Below are 18,845 nucleotides of genomic sequence, written 5' to 3'. Positions count from 1 at the left end.
GTTTCTTCTTGAATCAGTTTGGTAGTTTATGTGTTTCTGAGAAATGGTTCATTTCTTTTGCACTATCCAATTTGTTGGCTTATAGTTCATAGTATTCTCTTATAATTACTTGTGTTTCTGAAAGATAAGTAGTACTATCCCCAACTCTCATTCCTGATTTAAGTCTTTTATTCTTCGTCAGTCTGGGTAAGTGGTTATTTTGTTGATTTTTCTTTCACAGAATCAACTCTTGATGGAGTTCATTTTCTCTAGTGTTTTTCTCTTCTGTTTCATTTATCTCTGCTCTTTATTATTGCCTTCTTTCTTCTAGCTTGGGGTTTAGTTTGCTGCACGTTTTTTAGTTTCTCAATTAAGATGAAGGTTTATGTTATTTGATAAATTGTTTAATGTAGGTGTTTTCAGTTATAATTTTCTCTCTGAGTTTTTGGTGAATTCTGTAAGTTTTAGCATGTTGGGTTTTCATTTTCATTTATTCTGAAATATTTCCTCATTTCCTGGTGATTTTTTTTCTGACTTATTGGTTGTTTAAGATTATGTTACTTAATTTCCATACATTTGTGAATTTTCCAGTTTCTCTTCTTTTAGTGATTTTTAGCTTCATTCCATTGTTCTCTGTATGATTTCAATCTTTAAAAATATATCAGATTTACCTTGTGGTCTCATATTTGATGTATCCTGGAGAATATTCCATGTGCACTTGAAAAGAATGTATGTTCTGCTGTTAATGAGAAGAGTGTTGTATGTGCTGTGCTTGGTCATGTCCAACTCATTGTGTCCCCATAGATGGTTAGGTGTCTTACTATTAGTTAATTTATAGTGTTGATGCAGTCCACTATCTTCTTATTGATCTTCTGTTCAAGTTTTCTAGCTATTACTGAAAACTATATTAAGACCTTTGTGATGGTACAGCTGTCTATTTCTCCCTCTTCTGTCAGGTTTTGCTTTGTACAATTTGCTTTGTTGCTAAATGTTAAAACTTCATGATGGATTGTCATTCTTATTAGCATGTAATGTTATTCTTTATCTCTTAAACAATTTTTTTCTTAAGTCTATTTTTCTAATATTAATATAGGTACCCTGGCTCTCTTTGGGTTATTATTTGCATGGAATACTTTTTCCATCCTTTCAGCCTGTCTGTATCTTTGAATCTAACATGAGTGTCTTGTAGAGTGCATTCCAGACGGCTCATGAATTACTATTTTTTTATTGTTTTTAGTGCGTGCTGCTAGTCACTGCCTTTTAAGTCTCATTCAGGAGTTTCGTCTGTTTATATTCAGTGTAAACGCTCACGGGAAGTGCTTCTGCCCTTTGGTTGTTTTCTCTGTGTCTCATGCCTCAAACCTTTTATGTTCTTCAGTTCCTTCCTTCTTGCTGCCTTTTGCATTTATTGACTTTCTAAAATAATATACTGTATTTATTCCCTTCTCATTTCTTTTTTAGTATATTTTCGGTTGTATTTTTAAAATCTAAGGAGTACAATGAACATCTTAAATTTAGAATAACTTTGAATTTATACCACTTTAGTCTCAGTATGATACAAAAGCTCTGCTCCTTTATACCTCTGTCTTACAATAAGTTACTATTATTAGAGATTACATTGTTATACATTGTGTGCCTGTTAACATAAATTTGTAATTAGTGCTCTATGTGTATATTTTTTAAATCATAGAAGAAATTTGAAACCAAAAATGAAATAATATTGTCTTTTATATTTACCTGTGTAGTTATTTTTAGTGTTGTCTTTTCTTCATACAGTCCTGAGTTATTAGTTATTATCTTATTTCAGGACATTTTAGTTATTTTACTTATTCTTATAAAGTGAATATACTAATGATGGAATTTTCTCAGCTTTTGTTGTTCCTTCATTTTTGAAGGGTAATATTGCTGATATAGAATTCTTGTTTGATGGTTTTCTTTCAGCAGTTTAAGTATATTATTGCCTCTGTCCTCCATGATTTTTGATGACAGATCAGCTATTGATCATGATGAGAGAGCTCCCAGCTAGGCAAAATGAAGCCAAGCCCCCTTCATCAATCTTTCAGAGAGTTCCCAGACAGGTCAAAACAGAGAAACACAGTAATGACTTGGAAACAAGTCTCCATAGGCCCTTTTGGAAACAGAACTCACAGTGGGAACTCCAGCTTTTGTCCTCAAGGCTGCTTCCAGGCTAGGGAGGGGATTGGACAAAAAAGTAAGTTATATTGCCAGAAAGCTCTCCTTCCACATTTCAACCCCTTCCTGATTAAAAGTTTACTTCCTTACTATGAACATTTACTATCTTGGACAGTTCTAATTAAGCTAATTCTAACAGAGTTTGCAAAAATTGGTGTTTTGGGGAAGGATAGGCCTCCAGGGTTATCTTCTGTACCATTTTTGCCAAAGTCACTCTAGAATAAGAATTTTTCCTAAATCTAGGTTCTCTGTACTTCTTGCAGTTTGCTAGCAGGTTGCACATGGAAATACTAAGACAGGCAGTCTGTTAAAAACAAAACAAAAAACTATTTTTTCTTAATATCTGATCTTCATTCAATTTGACTCTATATTCCTTACTTCATGAATTTGTATTGTGTATTATTTTCTTCATTAAAAACAAGTAATCTAATAATGTACTCTTTAAAATATTTAGAAATAACTAAGTCAATTTCCCATGGCACTCTTTATTTTGAATGTTTTTTTTTTTTTTTCTGGAAATATAATGAATCTTTAAAACTCACTTTTCCTTTTATCAGATCAGTTTTATTCCTTATAAGATATATTAAGAATTTTATTGTTTTGATAGTAGAAGCTAGCTGAAAAGGAAAAATGAATATAAAGTGACAGTTCCTTTTTTCTTTTTCTTGGCAGGTTACTAACAAATTCAAACAGACTTACAACAACCAGAAATGCCGTATGGGCCCTCTCAAATTTATGTAGAGGCAAAAATCCTCCTCCAAACTTTAGTAAGGTATTTGTAAAGTACACAAATTAAGGAATCTGTCTATGAAAATTTTAAAATCTCCTTATAATAGATTTTTAGAGATTGAAGGGACTGTACTCTTTTTTAGTAATTATTTTTTAATTAACTAGACAATGTTTGCACATACACAAAATCAAAAGAGGCATAATGAAAAGGCACACTTGTTTTATTTTCCCAAAGAAAAAAGTCTGCGAAATATTTGACTGAATAACGATTAAGAGTCAGTCTTTTAAGTAAAAATTGTATTACTATGGGGAAAATAGCTAATTCAGCTTGTAACTCAAATGTGTATTTTTCCTGGAGATCATCATCATAGTTTTTTGACATGCAGAAGTGCTTGATGTGTATTTTCCACTTTATCTCACAGTATTCAAAAGACATGTATTCAGGAGTTGAGGTTTACTAAAATATTAGTAATATTTACTGCTTCTTCGGGATTATTCTCCCTCCCCACTATTAACTATAAGTATGTGGATGTGAAGACTACAATGATTTGTGGTACATTTTGGTATCACTGCCTTGGTTTGTGTAAATGTGCTGATAATTTTACTACCCACCACTGTTTTTATACTTTTAGTTCAAATGTCAACAAAATGAAAAAGGCTGATTATAAGCTAACACATAATAACTATGAAAATAATTTTGGCATTAAAGACCCCCTAAAGGTTTCAAGAATCCCCCAGGGGTCCATAGAACCACACTTTGAAAGCCCCTGACCTGCAATACTGCTTTAATATCTACCTGACTAATTTCTTATCTTTAAGTCCTTCCTTAAAAATTACCTGTTCAATCTCTACCTTAATTCCTGTATTTAATGTAATCTATGACTATCCCTAGCCACTGACCTCCACATTTTACTCTTTTTTGTCACTACCTTTTAATATAATATGTGTTTATTTGTTGATTTTTTTATATTTAAAAAAAATCTTTCTTCCTCTAAAGTGTAAAATTCTTAAAGTTAGGAGTCTTTTTATTTCATTAGACTGTTGTTAAGTAAATTTTTTGTGATTTTCTATGAGAGAGATTCTTTTATCATGCAAATTTTTAAAAATTTTATTTTCACAATCATATTTTATATTTGCAAGAATAATATTTTTTGTTCTTTGATTGCTCATCTTTATATAAATTTTTGTTTTTTTATAATTGCAGCAAATTGTCTTATCTGTGGGTTTATAATTTTTGAATTTTTCTTTTTTTCTGATGTCTCCTTCATTTTGTTTATCGTCTCTTTTGATTTCTTCCCTACTATAGGCTCTCATACAGCTAGTGATCCTTGACACTCTGGAAATACTCAAGAGGCAGGCACTAAAAAGCTGATTGAAAGATGGCTATATGGGCTCATCATCTTATGAGCTTCACTGTAGACTAATTGGGCAGCAAAACCATGTTTTCTTTGAGAAACTCCAAGTTTCAGTATGTTTTCTGAAACTGTTTTGTTTCTCTAGGGACAGATTTTCTACTCACCTGTTGGAAGGTTGGTAGATTAGGTTGAGCAGGTAATAAATACCATTGGATATCTAGGAGCTGTGAATTGCAAGAGGGCTGGAAGTTTTCAATTCAATCAGTATGTAACTTTTACTTAATCTCCCTAGTTTACAGTCCAGTGTTTCATTTCAGCATCTTCTATGAACTGTACCCCGAGGTTCAGTTTCTGTAGCTCACCAGCTGTAGTCAGGATTATAAATGTCTACTGGACTCCTCAAAGATGGAATTTGTATTTCTATTTCTTCTTTTCCTAGTTTCTGAGAAGACAGTGGGGCAAAAATGGTTTTATTTTGTTTTCTTAAAACTAGAACTCTGTAGGATTTCATTGTTTTTTAAATCATTGTGGGGATGTGTGTATATGATTCAGACATAGGAAATTCCCTAATACATAATTATTATTACGAACTTTGCCAAATAACTTATTCAGTATAAGATAAATAGGAATCATAGTTAGTTTCATGTTTATATGTAGTTTTCATGATCATAATTTTAAAACAGTGAGATGTCTTAATTTCTCTAATATTTTTCTAGCTTCAATTTTGTATTTAAAATTTTTATTTTAAACTGAGTAGAAATTATTTTCCTAAAGAAACTGTTTTGGATAGAGAAAAATTTAAAATACCGATTCTTTCTTCCCTTCCAGGTTTCACCTTGCTTAAATGTCCTGTCACGATTGTTGTTTAGCAGTGACTCAGACGTATTAGCAGATGTGTGTTGGGCCCTTTCTTATCTTTCTGATGGATCCAATGATAAAATTCAAGCAGTCATTGATTCTGGAGTCTGTCGAAGATTGGTGGAACTTTTGATGTAACTATAATTTATGGTTAATAAGTATATGATTGTGTTTTAAGTTTAGCAGTTAGAGTAATGGCCTTCTAAACATCTCAAGAGTTAATAACTTTAGGAAGGATTGAAAAGCTACTAAATCTACTCTGCAGAATAGCTGAAATACTGAGAATCTGACCCTTAAACTTAACTTTTATATCCTCTATTTGGAACTAATCGGTTTGTTAGTGAATTTTACTAGTTTAATCTCTTCATGAATGGGTGGGACTTCATTCAGCAAGTATTTATTGAATGCCTATTACCTGCTAGAGTGTTATGCAACATATTAATAATGCATGGAACACAGTTCTGCTCTCACAGAACCAATAATTTAGTTAATTGTTCATTATAGTAATCAATTTGTGTATGGGTCCATGCATAGTATTTCACTTGAATTAAAGATCATGTTTCTCTTTGCTGGGCTATTGTTGCTACTTTCATTAAAAAGAACAGATTTTCTATACAAAGAAATTAAAAACTTGTAAGAAAGCTTGTTTTAAAAAGATTATTTTAGCTTCCTCATCCTCTTCTTTTAAAAAAGTGTGTTATTTTTCTTCTTTTTTTCTTTTGTCAAAAAGTCATCAGGTAGGCTCAAACAAGGAAGATGGTACAAAAGAAAGGTTCAGTAAGAGGTTGTGGCCCTAGCTTGAAGACAGCATCTGAGGAGGAGAGAAACACAGTCCAACAGAGGGATCAGATCAGGGCCCACACTGACGATGACACCCACGAGAGCAGAGCAGATAAGCAGGCTGGGGCAGGAATTGACCAATACAGGACAGCAGCCTAGCTGAGTCAGAAGACTGGTCATACATAGGGAGGTTGTGATAATGGAAGCCAGCCTCTTATTCTTAGAAAATGGAGATATATGTATGGAAGGGAGAAAAGCCAGAATAATCTTATGGTACCAGATCAGAAGTAAAGGTATCAGTGTGAACTCATGGCGTTCATCATAAAGAGATAGATGTAGAAATAAATATATATGTAAACATACATATATGTGTGTATATGTGTCCTCTTAGAGGGCCTGGGAGCAGTGACAAACCTATACTAACAAGATGAACACACCGAATGCACAAATCTTGGTTTTTAATCACTACTCTCATCAAGTAGAGTCATGGGTTCTTGAAGAAATAACTAATACCAGGGCTGGGCCTGGAAAAAAAAAAAAAGGCAAGATGAATCCAGAAAGTATTGAGAGCTCAAAGAAGAGAGAAATATCAGAAGGCCCCTTGAAGGGACTCCTACAGTTTAAACCTGGGATGATTTGAACATTGAAATAAATTGTAGTAACATATTACAGCTTTTTTGAATAAAATAGCAATCCATGAGTCCACACTTAAATAAGTAGATAGATCAGTAGATTAAAAAAAGGTACATGGTGTACGTGATAGTATTAGAAAGTCATCATTGGCAACAATATTGATGATTATTATTAATTCAGACAATAAATATCAGAATATGCTAAAGCTAGTGGTGAAAGTGGATTAAGGAATGGTATTTTACATAGTCTAAAAGTATTTTCTCACAAAACATTAATTATAAAGGGAAAAACAATAGTGAAGAAATCTGGGGGACACCATCTTATGTAAGTGACAGAAGGCCAATGCCAGTATAATGGACAAAATAGATACCACATGCCACCCAATACCATGTAATGCAAAGACTATAGCATTTCAGATATCTCAGCCAAAAGCATATAACTTCGTTTTAATCATTGAACAAAACCAAATAATTAGCTTTTGATTGTCACAGGGAAAACTAAGGAATTCTTTTGACTTGAAAGAGACTGGAAAGACATGGGTACAACACATGATTCTGGGTTAGATTTCTTTGTTAGAGGAATATTACTGGGATAATTAGTGAAACTTGAATGGGATCTCTGGGTAAAGAGTACGGAGGAATTTTCTGTACTATTTTTGCAAATTTTCTGTAAATTTTAATATAGAATATAATTTCATATTTTTATTACTTTTAGGCACAATGATTATAAAGTTGTATCACCTGCATTAAGAGCAGTTGGTAATATTGTGACTGGTGATGATATTCAAACACAGGTGAGTTCAGACTTTAATATGATAAATTGGTAGCATAAGGAACTTTTAAGAAGTTTATCATTTTCATATGAATTGATTACATGTTAATCAAGATGTTAGCATTACCATAATTATGCAGGCATCTGTTATATGTCAGTAAGCATATTCTCAGTAATAAGTAATCCATCTCAAATACCTCTATATGAAGGCACTGTCCTAGACCTATATCAATGTAAAGAAGTACAAGATAGGACTTTGGCTCTTGAGGGGTTTACATTTCAATTGAGGAGAAAATATATCATGAAATAAAGCAACTTACCTAAAGTAGTATGTTTGCTGAGAACTGATTTGTCAGTAAATACTATAAAATTTTTTTTTAATCGATGTGCTGAGAAATCTTTGTAGATTCCATAAAGTAGTTGGAATTAAAGCTGGAGAAGAATTTCAGTAGACTAGAAGACATTTATGTGGTCATAGGGTAGAGACACATATGTGTGAGTTATGATTAAGAGGTGTTAAACTTGGCTGGAAAAGAAACTGCTTAGGAGATGGGGATTGATTATAAGCAGGTTACAAGTTGGGTTGGAAATGCAAGGGTCTTTGTAATAGATTGAAAAACTAGATTATGAAAGTTGAAGGAAGGATAGCAAGGAAACATTTCCCAGATTGGTAACTAACTGTGTGTGTGTGTGTGTCTGTGTGTGTCTGCGTGTGTGTTTGCCTGTCTTAGATGATGGTGAGACTTAAAAACAAAAGGTATGATGTCAGATTGATTTCATATCTGGAGTACTCTTTCTTAAAGATACAAACTTAAACTCGGAAACATTAAATTATCCATTGCTATCATAAACTGTACATTCTAATCTACATTCTTTCAGTTTTAGTCTTTTGAAGTCATATTTAGATACTTAGTTATTAAACAGTAGACCTTTAGTAATTGATAATTATTAATTTAAAATAGCTCTTTAAAATAAAATGCGCTTCTACACATACACTGTTTTCAGCAGAATTTTGGTGCATGGCTTCATATGTCCTTCACCAAGTAAACTTACTGTAAATCACTGTGGTCATTGTGAACATGGAGCATAATTAATCTTGCCATGAAATACAGAACGTAGAGAGACAAAGCAAACCGTGCCGTGCTCAGTCATTCAGTCATGTCCGACTCTTTGTGACCCCATGGACTGAAGCCCACCAGGTTCCTCTGTCCGTGGGGTTCTCCAGGCAAGAACACTGGAGTGGGTTGCCATGCTCTCCTCCAGGGGAATCTTCCAACCCAGGGATCGAACCCAGGTCTCCTGTGTTATAGGCAGATTCTTTGCTGTCTGAGCCACTAGGGAAGCTCCTAAGAATACTTGAGTGGGTGGCCTTTCCCTTCTCCAAGGGATCTTCTGACCCAGGAATCGAACCAGGGTCTCCTGCATTGCAGGCACATTCTTTACCAGCTAGCTACCGGGGAAGCAAACTGTACTTACTTACAAGAGGAAAATAGGACAGTATAAATTTTAATGAAACAAATAGACTTAATACACACATTTCTTAACAGTTTCTTAATAGACACTGTTTCTTAATTCCAGTTATGGAATTAGACACATTCAAACTGTTTGGGGTATAGATATAGATATATTTTCCCCATTAATTTATTTGGTTGGATCCTGACCAATCACTAAATCTCTGCTCAAATAGTTGTGTCAGTTGAACTCTGAATATATTTGTAAACTTGAAGGATGCACCTCTGTATTCTGCAGAACAGGGCACTTCACCGAGTTTTGGCAAATTGGGAGAGTAGAAGGCAGCAAGTGCGTAACTAAGTTTTACTTTGAGAGAAATTTCTTTTTTCTTAATACAGTTTCCCAGAATTATTATTGTGTTTCTAAATAGTATATTTTTGTGTAGTTCTTTTCCAATAAAACTTTTCATTTTCTTGTTGTTGTTTTAGGTGATTTTGAATTGCTCTGCTTTACCCTGTCTTTTACACTTACTGAGTAGCTCAAAGGAGTCAATCAGAAAAGAAGCCTGCTGGACTGTTTCAAACATCACTGCCGGAAACAGAGCTCAGATTCAGGTAAACAGCTTTCATATCTGAAAAAACAGGATGATCTCAGGAGTCATTTTGGACAAAAGTCGGCATTTTATCAGTGATTTTTTTTTTTTAAGTGAGTTACTAAAAACAGATTCTTAAAAGGTCCTTGAAAAGTTTTTTATAGAACTGAATTTTCCTCCTCTAAAATAATAACATTTACTTGTAGTAGGTATTCTAGTACAGTGCCTGACACATAATGGTTAGTCATTAAGAAGAGGTTGAATTTCATTAGGTTTCAATATCAGCAATGATCGGGCTTCCCTGGTGGGTCAGATGGTAAAGAATCTGCCTGCAAGAGACCCAGGTTTGATCCCTGGGTTGGAAAGATTGGCTACCTACTCCAGTATTCTTGCCTGGAAAATCCCACGGATAGAGGAGCCTGACAGGCTACTGTCCATAGGGTTACAAAGAGTCAGACATGACTGAGCAACTAACACACTGGGCAATAATCTTCGTCTCAATGCTTTTAAATAATGATTTATTAATGAACCATCGAGCTCCTTGAGTCATTTAATACTAATTTCATTTTGATCAATCACCAGCCTGTGCTATATCATCTTTAAAATTTGTATTCTGCTAATATATTTTCCAGTCTTTAAAGGAAAGTATGTGAAAGTTTGTTGAAAATTTAGAAATAAAGTATTTCTAAAGGTGTTTCCAAAAAGTGTGACATTTTATTTTATTTTTTTATTTTTTATTTTTTTTTCATTTATTTTTAATAGTTGGAGGCTAATTACTTTACAATATTGTAGTGGTTTTTGCCATACATTGACATGAATCAGCCATGAATTTACATGTGTTCCCCATCCCAATCCCCCCTCCCGCCTCCCTCCCCATCCCATCCCTCTGGGTCTTCCCAGTGCACCAGCCCTGAGCACTTGTCTCATGCATCCAACCTGGGCTGGTGGTCTGTTTCACCCTTGATAGTATACTTGTTTCAATGCTATTCTCTCAGAACATCCCACCCTCACCTTTTCCCACAGAGTCCCAAAGTCTGTTCTGTACATCTGTGTCTCTTTTTCTGTTTTGCATTTTGGGTTATCATTACCATCTTTTTAAATTCCATATATATGTGTTAATATACTGTATTGGTCTTTATGTTTCCGGCTTACTTCACTCTGTATAATGGGCTCCGGTTTCATCCATCTCATTAGAACTGATTCAAATGAATTCTTTTTAATGGCTGAGTAATATTCCATTGTGTATATGTACCATAGCTTCCTTATCCATTCGTCTGCTGATGGACATCTAGGTTGCTTCCATGTCCTGGCAATTATAAACAGTGCTGCGATGAACATTGGGGTGCACGTGTCTCTTTCAGATCTAGTTTCCTCGGTATGTATGCCCAGGAGTGGGATTGCTGGGTCATACGGCAGTTCTATTCCAGTTTTTTAAGAAATCTCCACACTGTTCTCCGTAGTGGCTGTACTAGTTTGCATTCCCACAAAGTGTGACATTTTAAAGCCAATGAGTTTCAAGATTCCTCTACTTCATAATATTTATAAGACACTATTTGCACTGATTATGCTATATCACTTTTTCTCCTCAGGCTGTTATAGATGCAAATATTTTTCCTGTTTTAATTGAGATTCTTCAGAAAGCAGAGTTTCGCACCAGGAAAGAAGCAGCTTGGGCTATAACTAATGCAACATCAGGAGGCACTCCAGAACAGATCAGGTGAAAAAAATTTTTTAATTGTTTTTTAAATGTAAATAGGACAAAATTTAGAATAATACATACCTTTATTTGTTGATAAAACTAAAACATTATTTCTAAGTTAGTTTTATAAGCATTTCTAATGTGAAATGATAGCATCTCTTACATCTTTTATTCATTCACAGTGGTTTATTTTTGTCAAAGTATAATTGATATTCTCCTAGGTAAACTATGAAAAATCAGAGATTAAAATCTCTGAAAAAGAAGTATATGTTAATTGGAAAACTGTACTGTTATGGACGCTAAGTATTTTTTTGACCATTATGGACGCTAAGTATTTTTTTGACCATTAAAATCTCATGCGTGTAACATTATAAAATGGCTAATAAATTTGAATATCCACTTATTTAAAATAAAATTGAAATAGACATTCCTGTTTGGTTGTCAGCCTTCAGTTCAGGGTTCAGTTCAGTCGCTCAGTCGTGTCCGACTCTTTGCAACCCCATGAATTGCAGCATGCCAGGCCTCCCTGTCCATCACCAACTTCCGGAGTTTACCCAAACTCATGTCCATTGAGTCGGTGATGCCATGCAGCCATCTCATCCTCTGTCATCCCCTTCTCCTCCTGCCCCTAATCCCTCCCAGCATCAGGGTCTTTTCAAATGAGTCATCTCTTCACAGGAGGTAGTCAAAGTATTGGAGTTTCAGCTTCAGCATCAGTCCTTCTAATGAACACCCAGGACTGCTGTCCTTTAGGATGGACTGGTTGGATCTCCTTGCAGTCCAAGGGACTCTCAAGAGTCTCCTCCAACACCACAGTTCAAAAGCATCAATTTTTCGGCACTCAGCTTTCTTCACAGTCCAACTCTCACATCCATACACGACCACTAGCCTTGACTAAACGGACCTTTGTTGGCAAAGTATGTCTCTGCTTTTTAATATGCTGTCTAGGCATACCTTTCCTTCCAAGGAGTAAGTGTCTTTTAATTTCATGGCTGCAGTCACCATCTGCAGTGATTTTGGAGCCCAAAAAAATAAAGTCTGACACTGTTTCCATTGTTTCCCCAACTATTTCCCATGAAGTAATGGGACCAGATGCCATGATCTTAGTTTTCTGAATGTTGAGCTTTAAGCCAACTTTTTCACTCTCCTCCTCACTTTCCTCAAGAGGCTTTTTAGTTCCTCTTAACTTTCTGCCATAAGGGTGGTGTCATCTGCATATCTGAGGTTATTGATATTTCTCCCGGCAATCTTGATTCCAGCTTGTGCTTCTTCCAGCCCAGCATTTCTCATAATGTACTCTGCATATAAGTTAAATAGGCAGGGTGACAACATACAGCCTTGACATACTCCTTTTCCTATTGGGAACCAGTCTGTTGTTGCATGTCCAGTTCTAACTGTTGCTTCCTGACCTGCATACAGGTTTCTCAAGAGGCAGGTCAGGTGGTCTGGTATTCCCATCTCTTTCAGAATTTTCCACAGTTTATTGTGATCCACACAGTCAAAAGCCTTGGCATAGTCAATAAAACAGAAATACATGTTTTTCTGAAACTCTGTTGCTTTTTTGATGATCCAGTGGATGTTGGCAATTTGATCTCTTGCTCCTTTGCCTTTTCTAAAACCAGCTTGGACATCTGGAAGTTCAGGGTTCACGTATTGCTGAAGCCTGGCTTGGAGAATTTTGAACATTACTTTACTAGAGTGTGAGAAGAGTGCAATTGTGCGGTAGTTTCAGCATTCTTTGGCATTGCCTTTCTTTGGGATTGGAATGAAAAGTGACCTTTTCCAGTCCTGTGGCCACTGCTGAGTTTTCCAAATTTGCTGGCATATTGAGTGCAGCACTTTCACAGCATCATCATTCAGGATTTGAAATAGCTCAACTGGAACTCCATCACCTCCACTATCTTTGCTTGTAGTGATGCTTTCTAAGGCCCACTTGGCTTCACATTCCAGGATGTCTGGCTCTAGGTGAGTGATCACACCATCGTGATTATCTGGGTCGTGAAGATCTTTTTGGTACAGTTCTTCTGTGTATTCTTGTGTATTCTTCTTGTATTCTTGTGTATTCTTCTTAATACCTTCTTCTTCTATTTGGTCCCTACCATTTCTGTCCTTTATAGAGCTCATCTTTGCATGAAATATTCCCTCGGTATCTCTAATTTTCTTGAAGAGATCTCTAGTCTTTCCCATTCTGTTGTTTTCCTCTATTTCTTTGCATTGATCACTGAGGAAGGCTTTCTTATCTCTCCTGGCTATTCTTTGGAACTCTGCATTCAAATGGATATATCTTTCCTTTTCTCCTTTGCTTTTCGCTTCTCTTCTTTTCACAGCTATTTTTAAGGCCTCCTCAGACAGTCATTTTGCTTTTTTGCATTTCTTTTGCTTGGGGATGGTCTTGATCCCTGTCTCCTGTACAATGTCACGAACCTCCATCCATAGTTCATCAGGCACTCTGTCTATCAGATCTAGTCCCTTGAATCTATTTCTCACTTCCACTGTATAGTCATAAGGAATTTGATTTCGGTCATACCTGAATGGTCTAGTAGTTTTCCCTACTTTCTTCAATTTAAGTCTGAATTTGGCACTAAGGAGTTCATGATCTGAGCCACAGTCAGCTCCTGGTCTTGTTTTTGCTGACTGTATAGAGCTTCTCCATCTTTGGCTGCAAAGAATATAATCAGTCTGATTTCGGTGTTGACCATCTGGTGATGTCCATGTGTAGAGTCTTCTCGTGTTGTTAGAAGAGGGTGTTTGCTATGACCAGTGCGTTCTCTTGGCAGAACTCTATAAACTTTGCTTTGCTTCATTCCATACTCCAAGGCCAAATTTTCCTGTTACTCCAGGTGTTTCTTGACTTCCTACTTTTGCATTCCAGTCCCCTATAATGAAAAGGACATCTTTTTTGGGTGTTAGTTCTAGAAGGTCTTATAGGTCTTCATAGAACCTTTCAGCTTCTTCAGCGTTACTGGTTGGGGCATAGACTTGGATTACTGTGATATTCAATGGTTTGCCTTGGAAACGAACAGAGATCATTCTGTTGTTTTTGAGATTGCATCCAAGTACTGCATTTCAGACTCTTTTGTTGACCATGATGGCTACTCCACTTCTTCTAAGGGATTCCTGCCCACAGTAGTGGATATAATGGTCATCTGAGTTAAATTCATCCATTCCAGTCCATTTTAGTTCGCTGATTCCTAGAATGTCGACATTCACTCTTGCCATCGCCTGTTTGACCACTTCCAATTTGCCTTGATTCATGGACCTAACGTTCCAGGTTCCTATGCAATATTGCTCTTTACAGCATCAGACCTTGCTTCTATCACCAGTCACATCCACAAGCTGGGTATTGTTTATGCTTTGGCTCCATCCCTTCATTCTTTCTTAGCCTTATCTGTGTATATTATCTCATTTTTATTCTTTCATTAATAAAATTTATTTTTTTTAGGATATTTGTTTGATTCTAGGCTTTTTATTGTTTTTGTTTCTTTTCCTAACAACGTAAATAATAGATATATGGACTTTGAAGTCAGCCTGCTTTCAAATCCTATTCGGTAAAAGATGCATGACCTTCCAAAGTCATTTAGTCTCTCTAATCCATGATTGTCTTCATTTTTAAAAATGGATTGAATAATGATTAGTACATTATGTTAGTATATTGATGATTAAATGTAGTTTGTACACTTACAGTCTTAGACAGTGCTTTAACATGATGCCTAAACATTAAGCTCTCTACTAAGATTAGCTATTATCATTATTATTTGTAATCATCATAATTTTTATTATCGGTATTCTCTTTTCTGCTGCATTTTTTTCCCCTGCATTGTGTGGTTTGTGGGATCTTAGTTCCAGGACAAGGATCAAACCCATACCCCCTGCAGTGGAAACACAGAATCCTAACCATTTGACTGCCAGAGAATTCCCTGCTTTCACTCTTTTTTCCTCCATAGCAAAGTTCTACTTTGCCCTTCTATAAAAGCCTGACTTTCTACAGAATCTTATTGTTCTGAGGGTCACTTCATGAAACTTGAGACTTTTTTGGTTTCTTGAAGTGCTTATTTAGGAAATATTTTCTAATACATATTTGATTTAATTCTTAGTTTATATAACAGGAAGTCAGGCTGCTGTGCCACTTTACAAGTCACTAGGAGGATTTTGAAATCTACTTATTGGGACATCATTGTCTGTTATTGCCTTCATTTCTACTGTTACTTTCTTTTCTCACATATGTTGATACCATCTGTCTCTGCCTTTTATTTTCCATTCCTCCTCTTTGATTTAATCAGTATTATTTCCATTTCATTTGTGTCATGATTACAAACAGTAATAAAATAAGATCTTTCATTTGTTCTAAATTGTATATTTTTTTGATGCTGATATGATTTTTGTCTTTTTTGGGGCCTAAAGTTTGTAAGCAGTTTATCAACAGTTGTATTTTATTTTTCAATTCATTTTCATCTTTGTGTCTGTTCCTCAAAATGTATTAGTATGACTCAGGTGTCCAAACTGAGATTATTATTTTTCTAGCTGTTTTCACCATTTCATTAACTCTATATATAGGGGAAGATGACTTGATCTCAGATAAGGTTCAGCATTCATATCACTAATATTTATTGACTGCTAGTTGTTATGCTAAGTCATTTCAGTTATTGAGCATCAGCAGTACTTCAGATGCTTTCATGTATTTTATTTCCATTAACTTTATAACTATGAGATAGTTATTCATTCAGCAATTATATTTGATCAGTCACAGGTTAGTATATGGCAAGTGAGCATTCCAGTGAAGATATGCACATTTAAAAGAGGTGGGGATGAAAACTAACTTCTACTGAATGTTTGCAGTATTCTCACAGCAACATTCTAGTTTAGTACTATTATTATTTCCACTTTTGATGTGGAAACTGAGGCACAGAGAGGTTACACAAAATCACACAACTAATAAGGAGTGGGATTAGGACTTGAAACCATGGAGTTTGGCTTCAGAGCATGTTTAATATGGACTTTAGAGCATGCTTAATATGGACTTTTTGCCAGGTGAAGGAATTAGCTATTTTAAAGATATAATAGCAACTAGAAAAGGAAAAAGCATTAGGAAATGAGTAGAATAATTTTTGTGATCATTGTTTATTAAGATTATTCACAACATGGCCTGTTTTGCTCCTACAAGCCTTCTGTGCTTCTGAAATACAGCCTATATTTTAGAACATTAACTACGATTGTTTCTGTGGAAAATTTCTTTCAGTTTGATTTAGGTGTCTCTTTTCCGTCTTCATTTCTACCTACCCTGATATGGCTTCATGTGTTACACGGGCTAACTAACCTTTAAAACAAAAACAGACCTTGAGCCCACTATTCTTTGCACTCATATGCTATGCAAAAACAACTATAAGTACCAATTTGCCTGTATGTATTTTTTGTAATATTTGTAATACCATTAATTGCTAATTATGTAAATTATGAAAATAAGAGAGTAAGAATTTTCAGGTTCCTATATAAGTGAAAATTTAAGTATTTTTAATGTTTGAGACTGTTTAGGAATACTTAAGTGTTTATGTAACATTTCATTGAAGAATGTTTTCATGTCATTGCTCTAAATATTTAAGTCTTTTAAAATGTTTCTCCCCCACATTTTTTTTTAATTATTCTGAAGGTATTTGGTAGCCTTGGGCTGCATTAAACCACTTTGTGATCTATTGACTGTTATGGACTCTAAAATAGTTCAAGTGGCTTTAAATGGACTTGAAAATATTTTACGGCTTGGAGAACAAGAATCTAAGCAGAACGGAATGGGCATTAATCCATACTGTGCCCTCATTGAAGAAGCATATGGTGAGCATTCAGTAAAATTTATAGTTGCTAACAATTTTTTTAATTGAGATCCAAGTGACACATTGGTTTCATGTATATAACATAATGATTCAATATTTGTATATGCTGGAAAATGAGTGTAATAATTATAGTTCATGTCACCATAGTTTAAATTTTTTTCTTGTAATGAGAACTCTTCAGATTTACTCTTGGCAGCTTTCATTTACATTTTACAGTATTAATAAATGTAGTCCCCATCACTGTACATTACTTCCCCAAAGCTTATACAGACTAGAAGTTTGTGCCTTTTGACATCCCCTTTCACCCGTTTAATTCACCCCCTCACCTCCTGTCTCTGGCAACAGCCAGTCTACCCTGTACCAATGTGCTCACTCTGAGCTCTTTGTTTTCGTTTGTTTAGATTCTGCATATAAGTGAGATTATAAGGTATTTGTCTGTATCTGTGACTTATTTCACTGAGTGTAATGCCCCCAAGGTCCATCCAGGTTGTTGCAGATGGCAAGGTTGTCTTTTTTTTTTAAAAAGCTGAATAATATTCCTCTGTATGTGTATGTGTTGTGTGTGTATGTACCACATTTTCTTTATCGATTCATTCTTTGATAGATAAAATTGCTTCCATGTCTGGGCTGTTATAAATAATGCTGAAGTGAACATGGGGGTTCATAATATCTTTGAGTTCATATATTTTTTTTTCATTTTCTTGCGATAAATATCAAGAAGTGAAATTGCTGGATTATATTTAAAAACATAAATGTAAAAAGTTAAAACTAGAACTACCATATAATCCATATTGTTATCCATAGGGATTGCACCAGTTTACATTCCCACCAATAGTGCACAAGGGTTTCATTTTCCCACATCCTTACCAACACTTCCTGTCTCATCTTTTTGACGGTGGTCATTCTAACAGTTGTAAGGTGATGTCTTATTGTGGTTTTGATTTCCATTTCCCTAATGATTAATAATGTTGAACATCTTGTCATATACCTGTTGGGCATCTGTGTATCTCCCTTGGAAAAAAATGTTCATTCAGATCTTCTGCCCATTTTTTAATCAGATAGTTTGGTTTTTGGGTATTGAGTTATATGAGTTCTTTATATATTTTGGATATTAATCCCCTACTAGGTATATGATTCGCAAATACTTTCTCTTATTTCCTAGGTTATCTTTTCATATTGCTGATGTTTTCCTTTGCTGTGCAGAAGTTTTTTAGTTTAATGTGGTCCCACTTGTTTATTTTTGCTTTTTTGTCCTTTGTGTTTGGTATCAGATTCAGAATTCAAACAGCTGTCACCAAGACTGGAATTTATTTCCTGATGAGGCATGAATCTAAGTCAGTTCTTTTTCCTCTCAGTATATTTCCATTAAATATCACTTTCTGTCTTAAGTCCTATTATATCCACTCAAGCTTTTATTTGCTATTCTTCAACCAAGCCTGGGAGACCACTTTGCCTTTATTTCAAATTACATAATGTCACTGGTTAAGATATCAGTCACTGATTTAAGAATATTTCCTGACTACAATTATTATTTTGGCCCCAAGTTATACTAGAGTTTGAGCTGTTCTATGAGTGTATATAGATATGATTACTTGATGTATTCTTTATAACCTGCAACAAATTGAAGAGGTTTATCTGTAATTAAGTGAAAAATACTTTTAGTATCATCCAGACTGATACATGGATTATTTTCTTGTAAGCAGTAAAATAGAGCATTGTAGATTCTCCTTACACTATGCAAATGGGTTTTTCCAGTTTCACTTATAAACTGTGTTGGATTTACAAATAGTATTCATTTATTCCTTATTGATACACTTTGGCTTATTCTGTGAGAGAACTGATTGTTACTTTGCTCATTAATTTTAGGTTTTTTACTTGTTTTTGTTTTGTTGCTTTCCCTTTTTGTGCTTTTTGTTTGGCATGATTACTCTGGAAACAACTTGTGACGTTTCCATGATCTAAAACTGTCATTTTAAAATTCA

General features: G+C 34.8%; 1 protein-coding gene across 1 annotated transcript in view; it reads left to right on the top strand.

The window, feature by feature from the left end:
- KPNA5 (karyopherin subunit alpha 5) overlaps nucleotides 1-18,845 on the top strand; it is a 44,099-nt gene that overhangs the window by 21,011 nt on the left and 4,243 nt on the right. Inside the window, exons 8-13 of the mRNA XM_061131619.1 lie at nucleotides 2,845-2,944; nucleotides 5,085-5,248; nucleotides 7,242-7,320; nucleotides 9,239-9,364; nucleotides 10,932-11,059; nucleotides 16,686-16,864. Coding sequence (XP_060987602.1) covers nucleotides 2,845-2,944; nucleotides 5,085-5,248; nucleotides 7,242-7,320; nucleotides 9,239-9,364; nucleotides 10,932-11,059; nucleotides 16,686-16,864 — 776 coding nt within the window. The remainder of the gene's footprint in view (nucleotides 1-2,844; nucleotides 2,945-5,084; nucleotides 5,249-7,241; nucleotides 7,321-9,238; nucleotides 9,365-10,931; nucleotides 11,060-16,685; nucleotides 16,865-18,845) is intronic.

This window comes from Dama dama, chromosome 28 (genome assembly GCF_033118175.1).
Source record: "Dama dama isolate Ldn47 chromosome 28, ASM3311817v1, whole genome shotgun sequence".
In the NCBI taxonomy this organism is placed as follows: Eukaryota; Metazoa; Chordata; class Mammalia; order Artiodactyla; family Cervidae; genus Dama; species Dama dama.
This window is presented reverse-complemented; position numbering and strand designations above follow the sequence as displayed.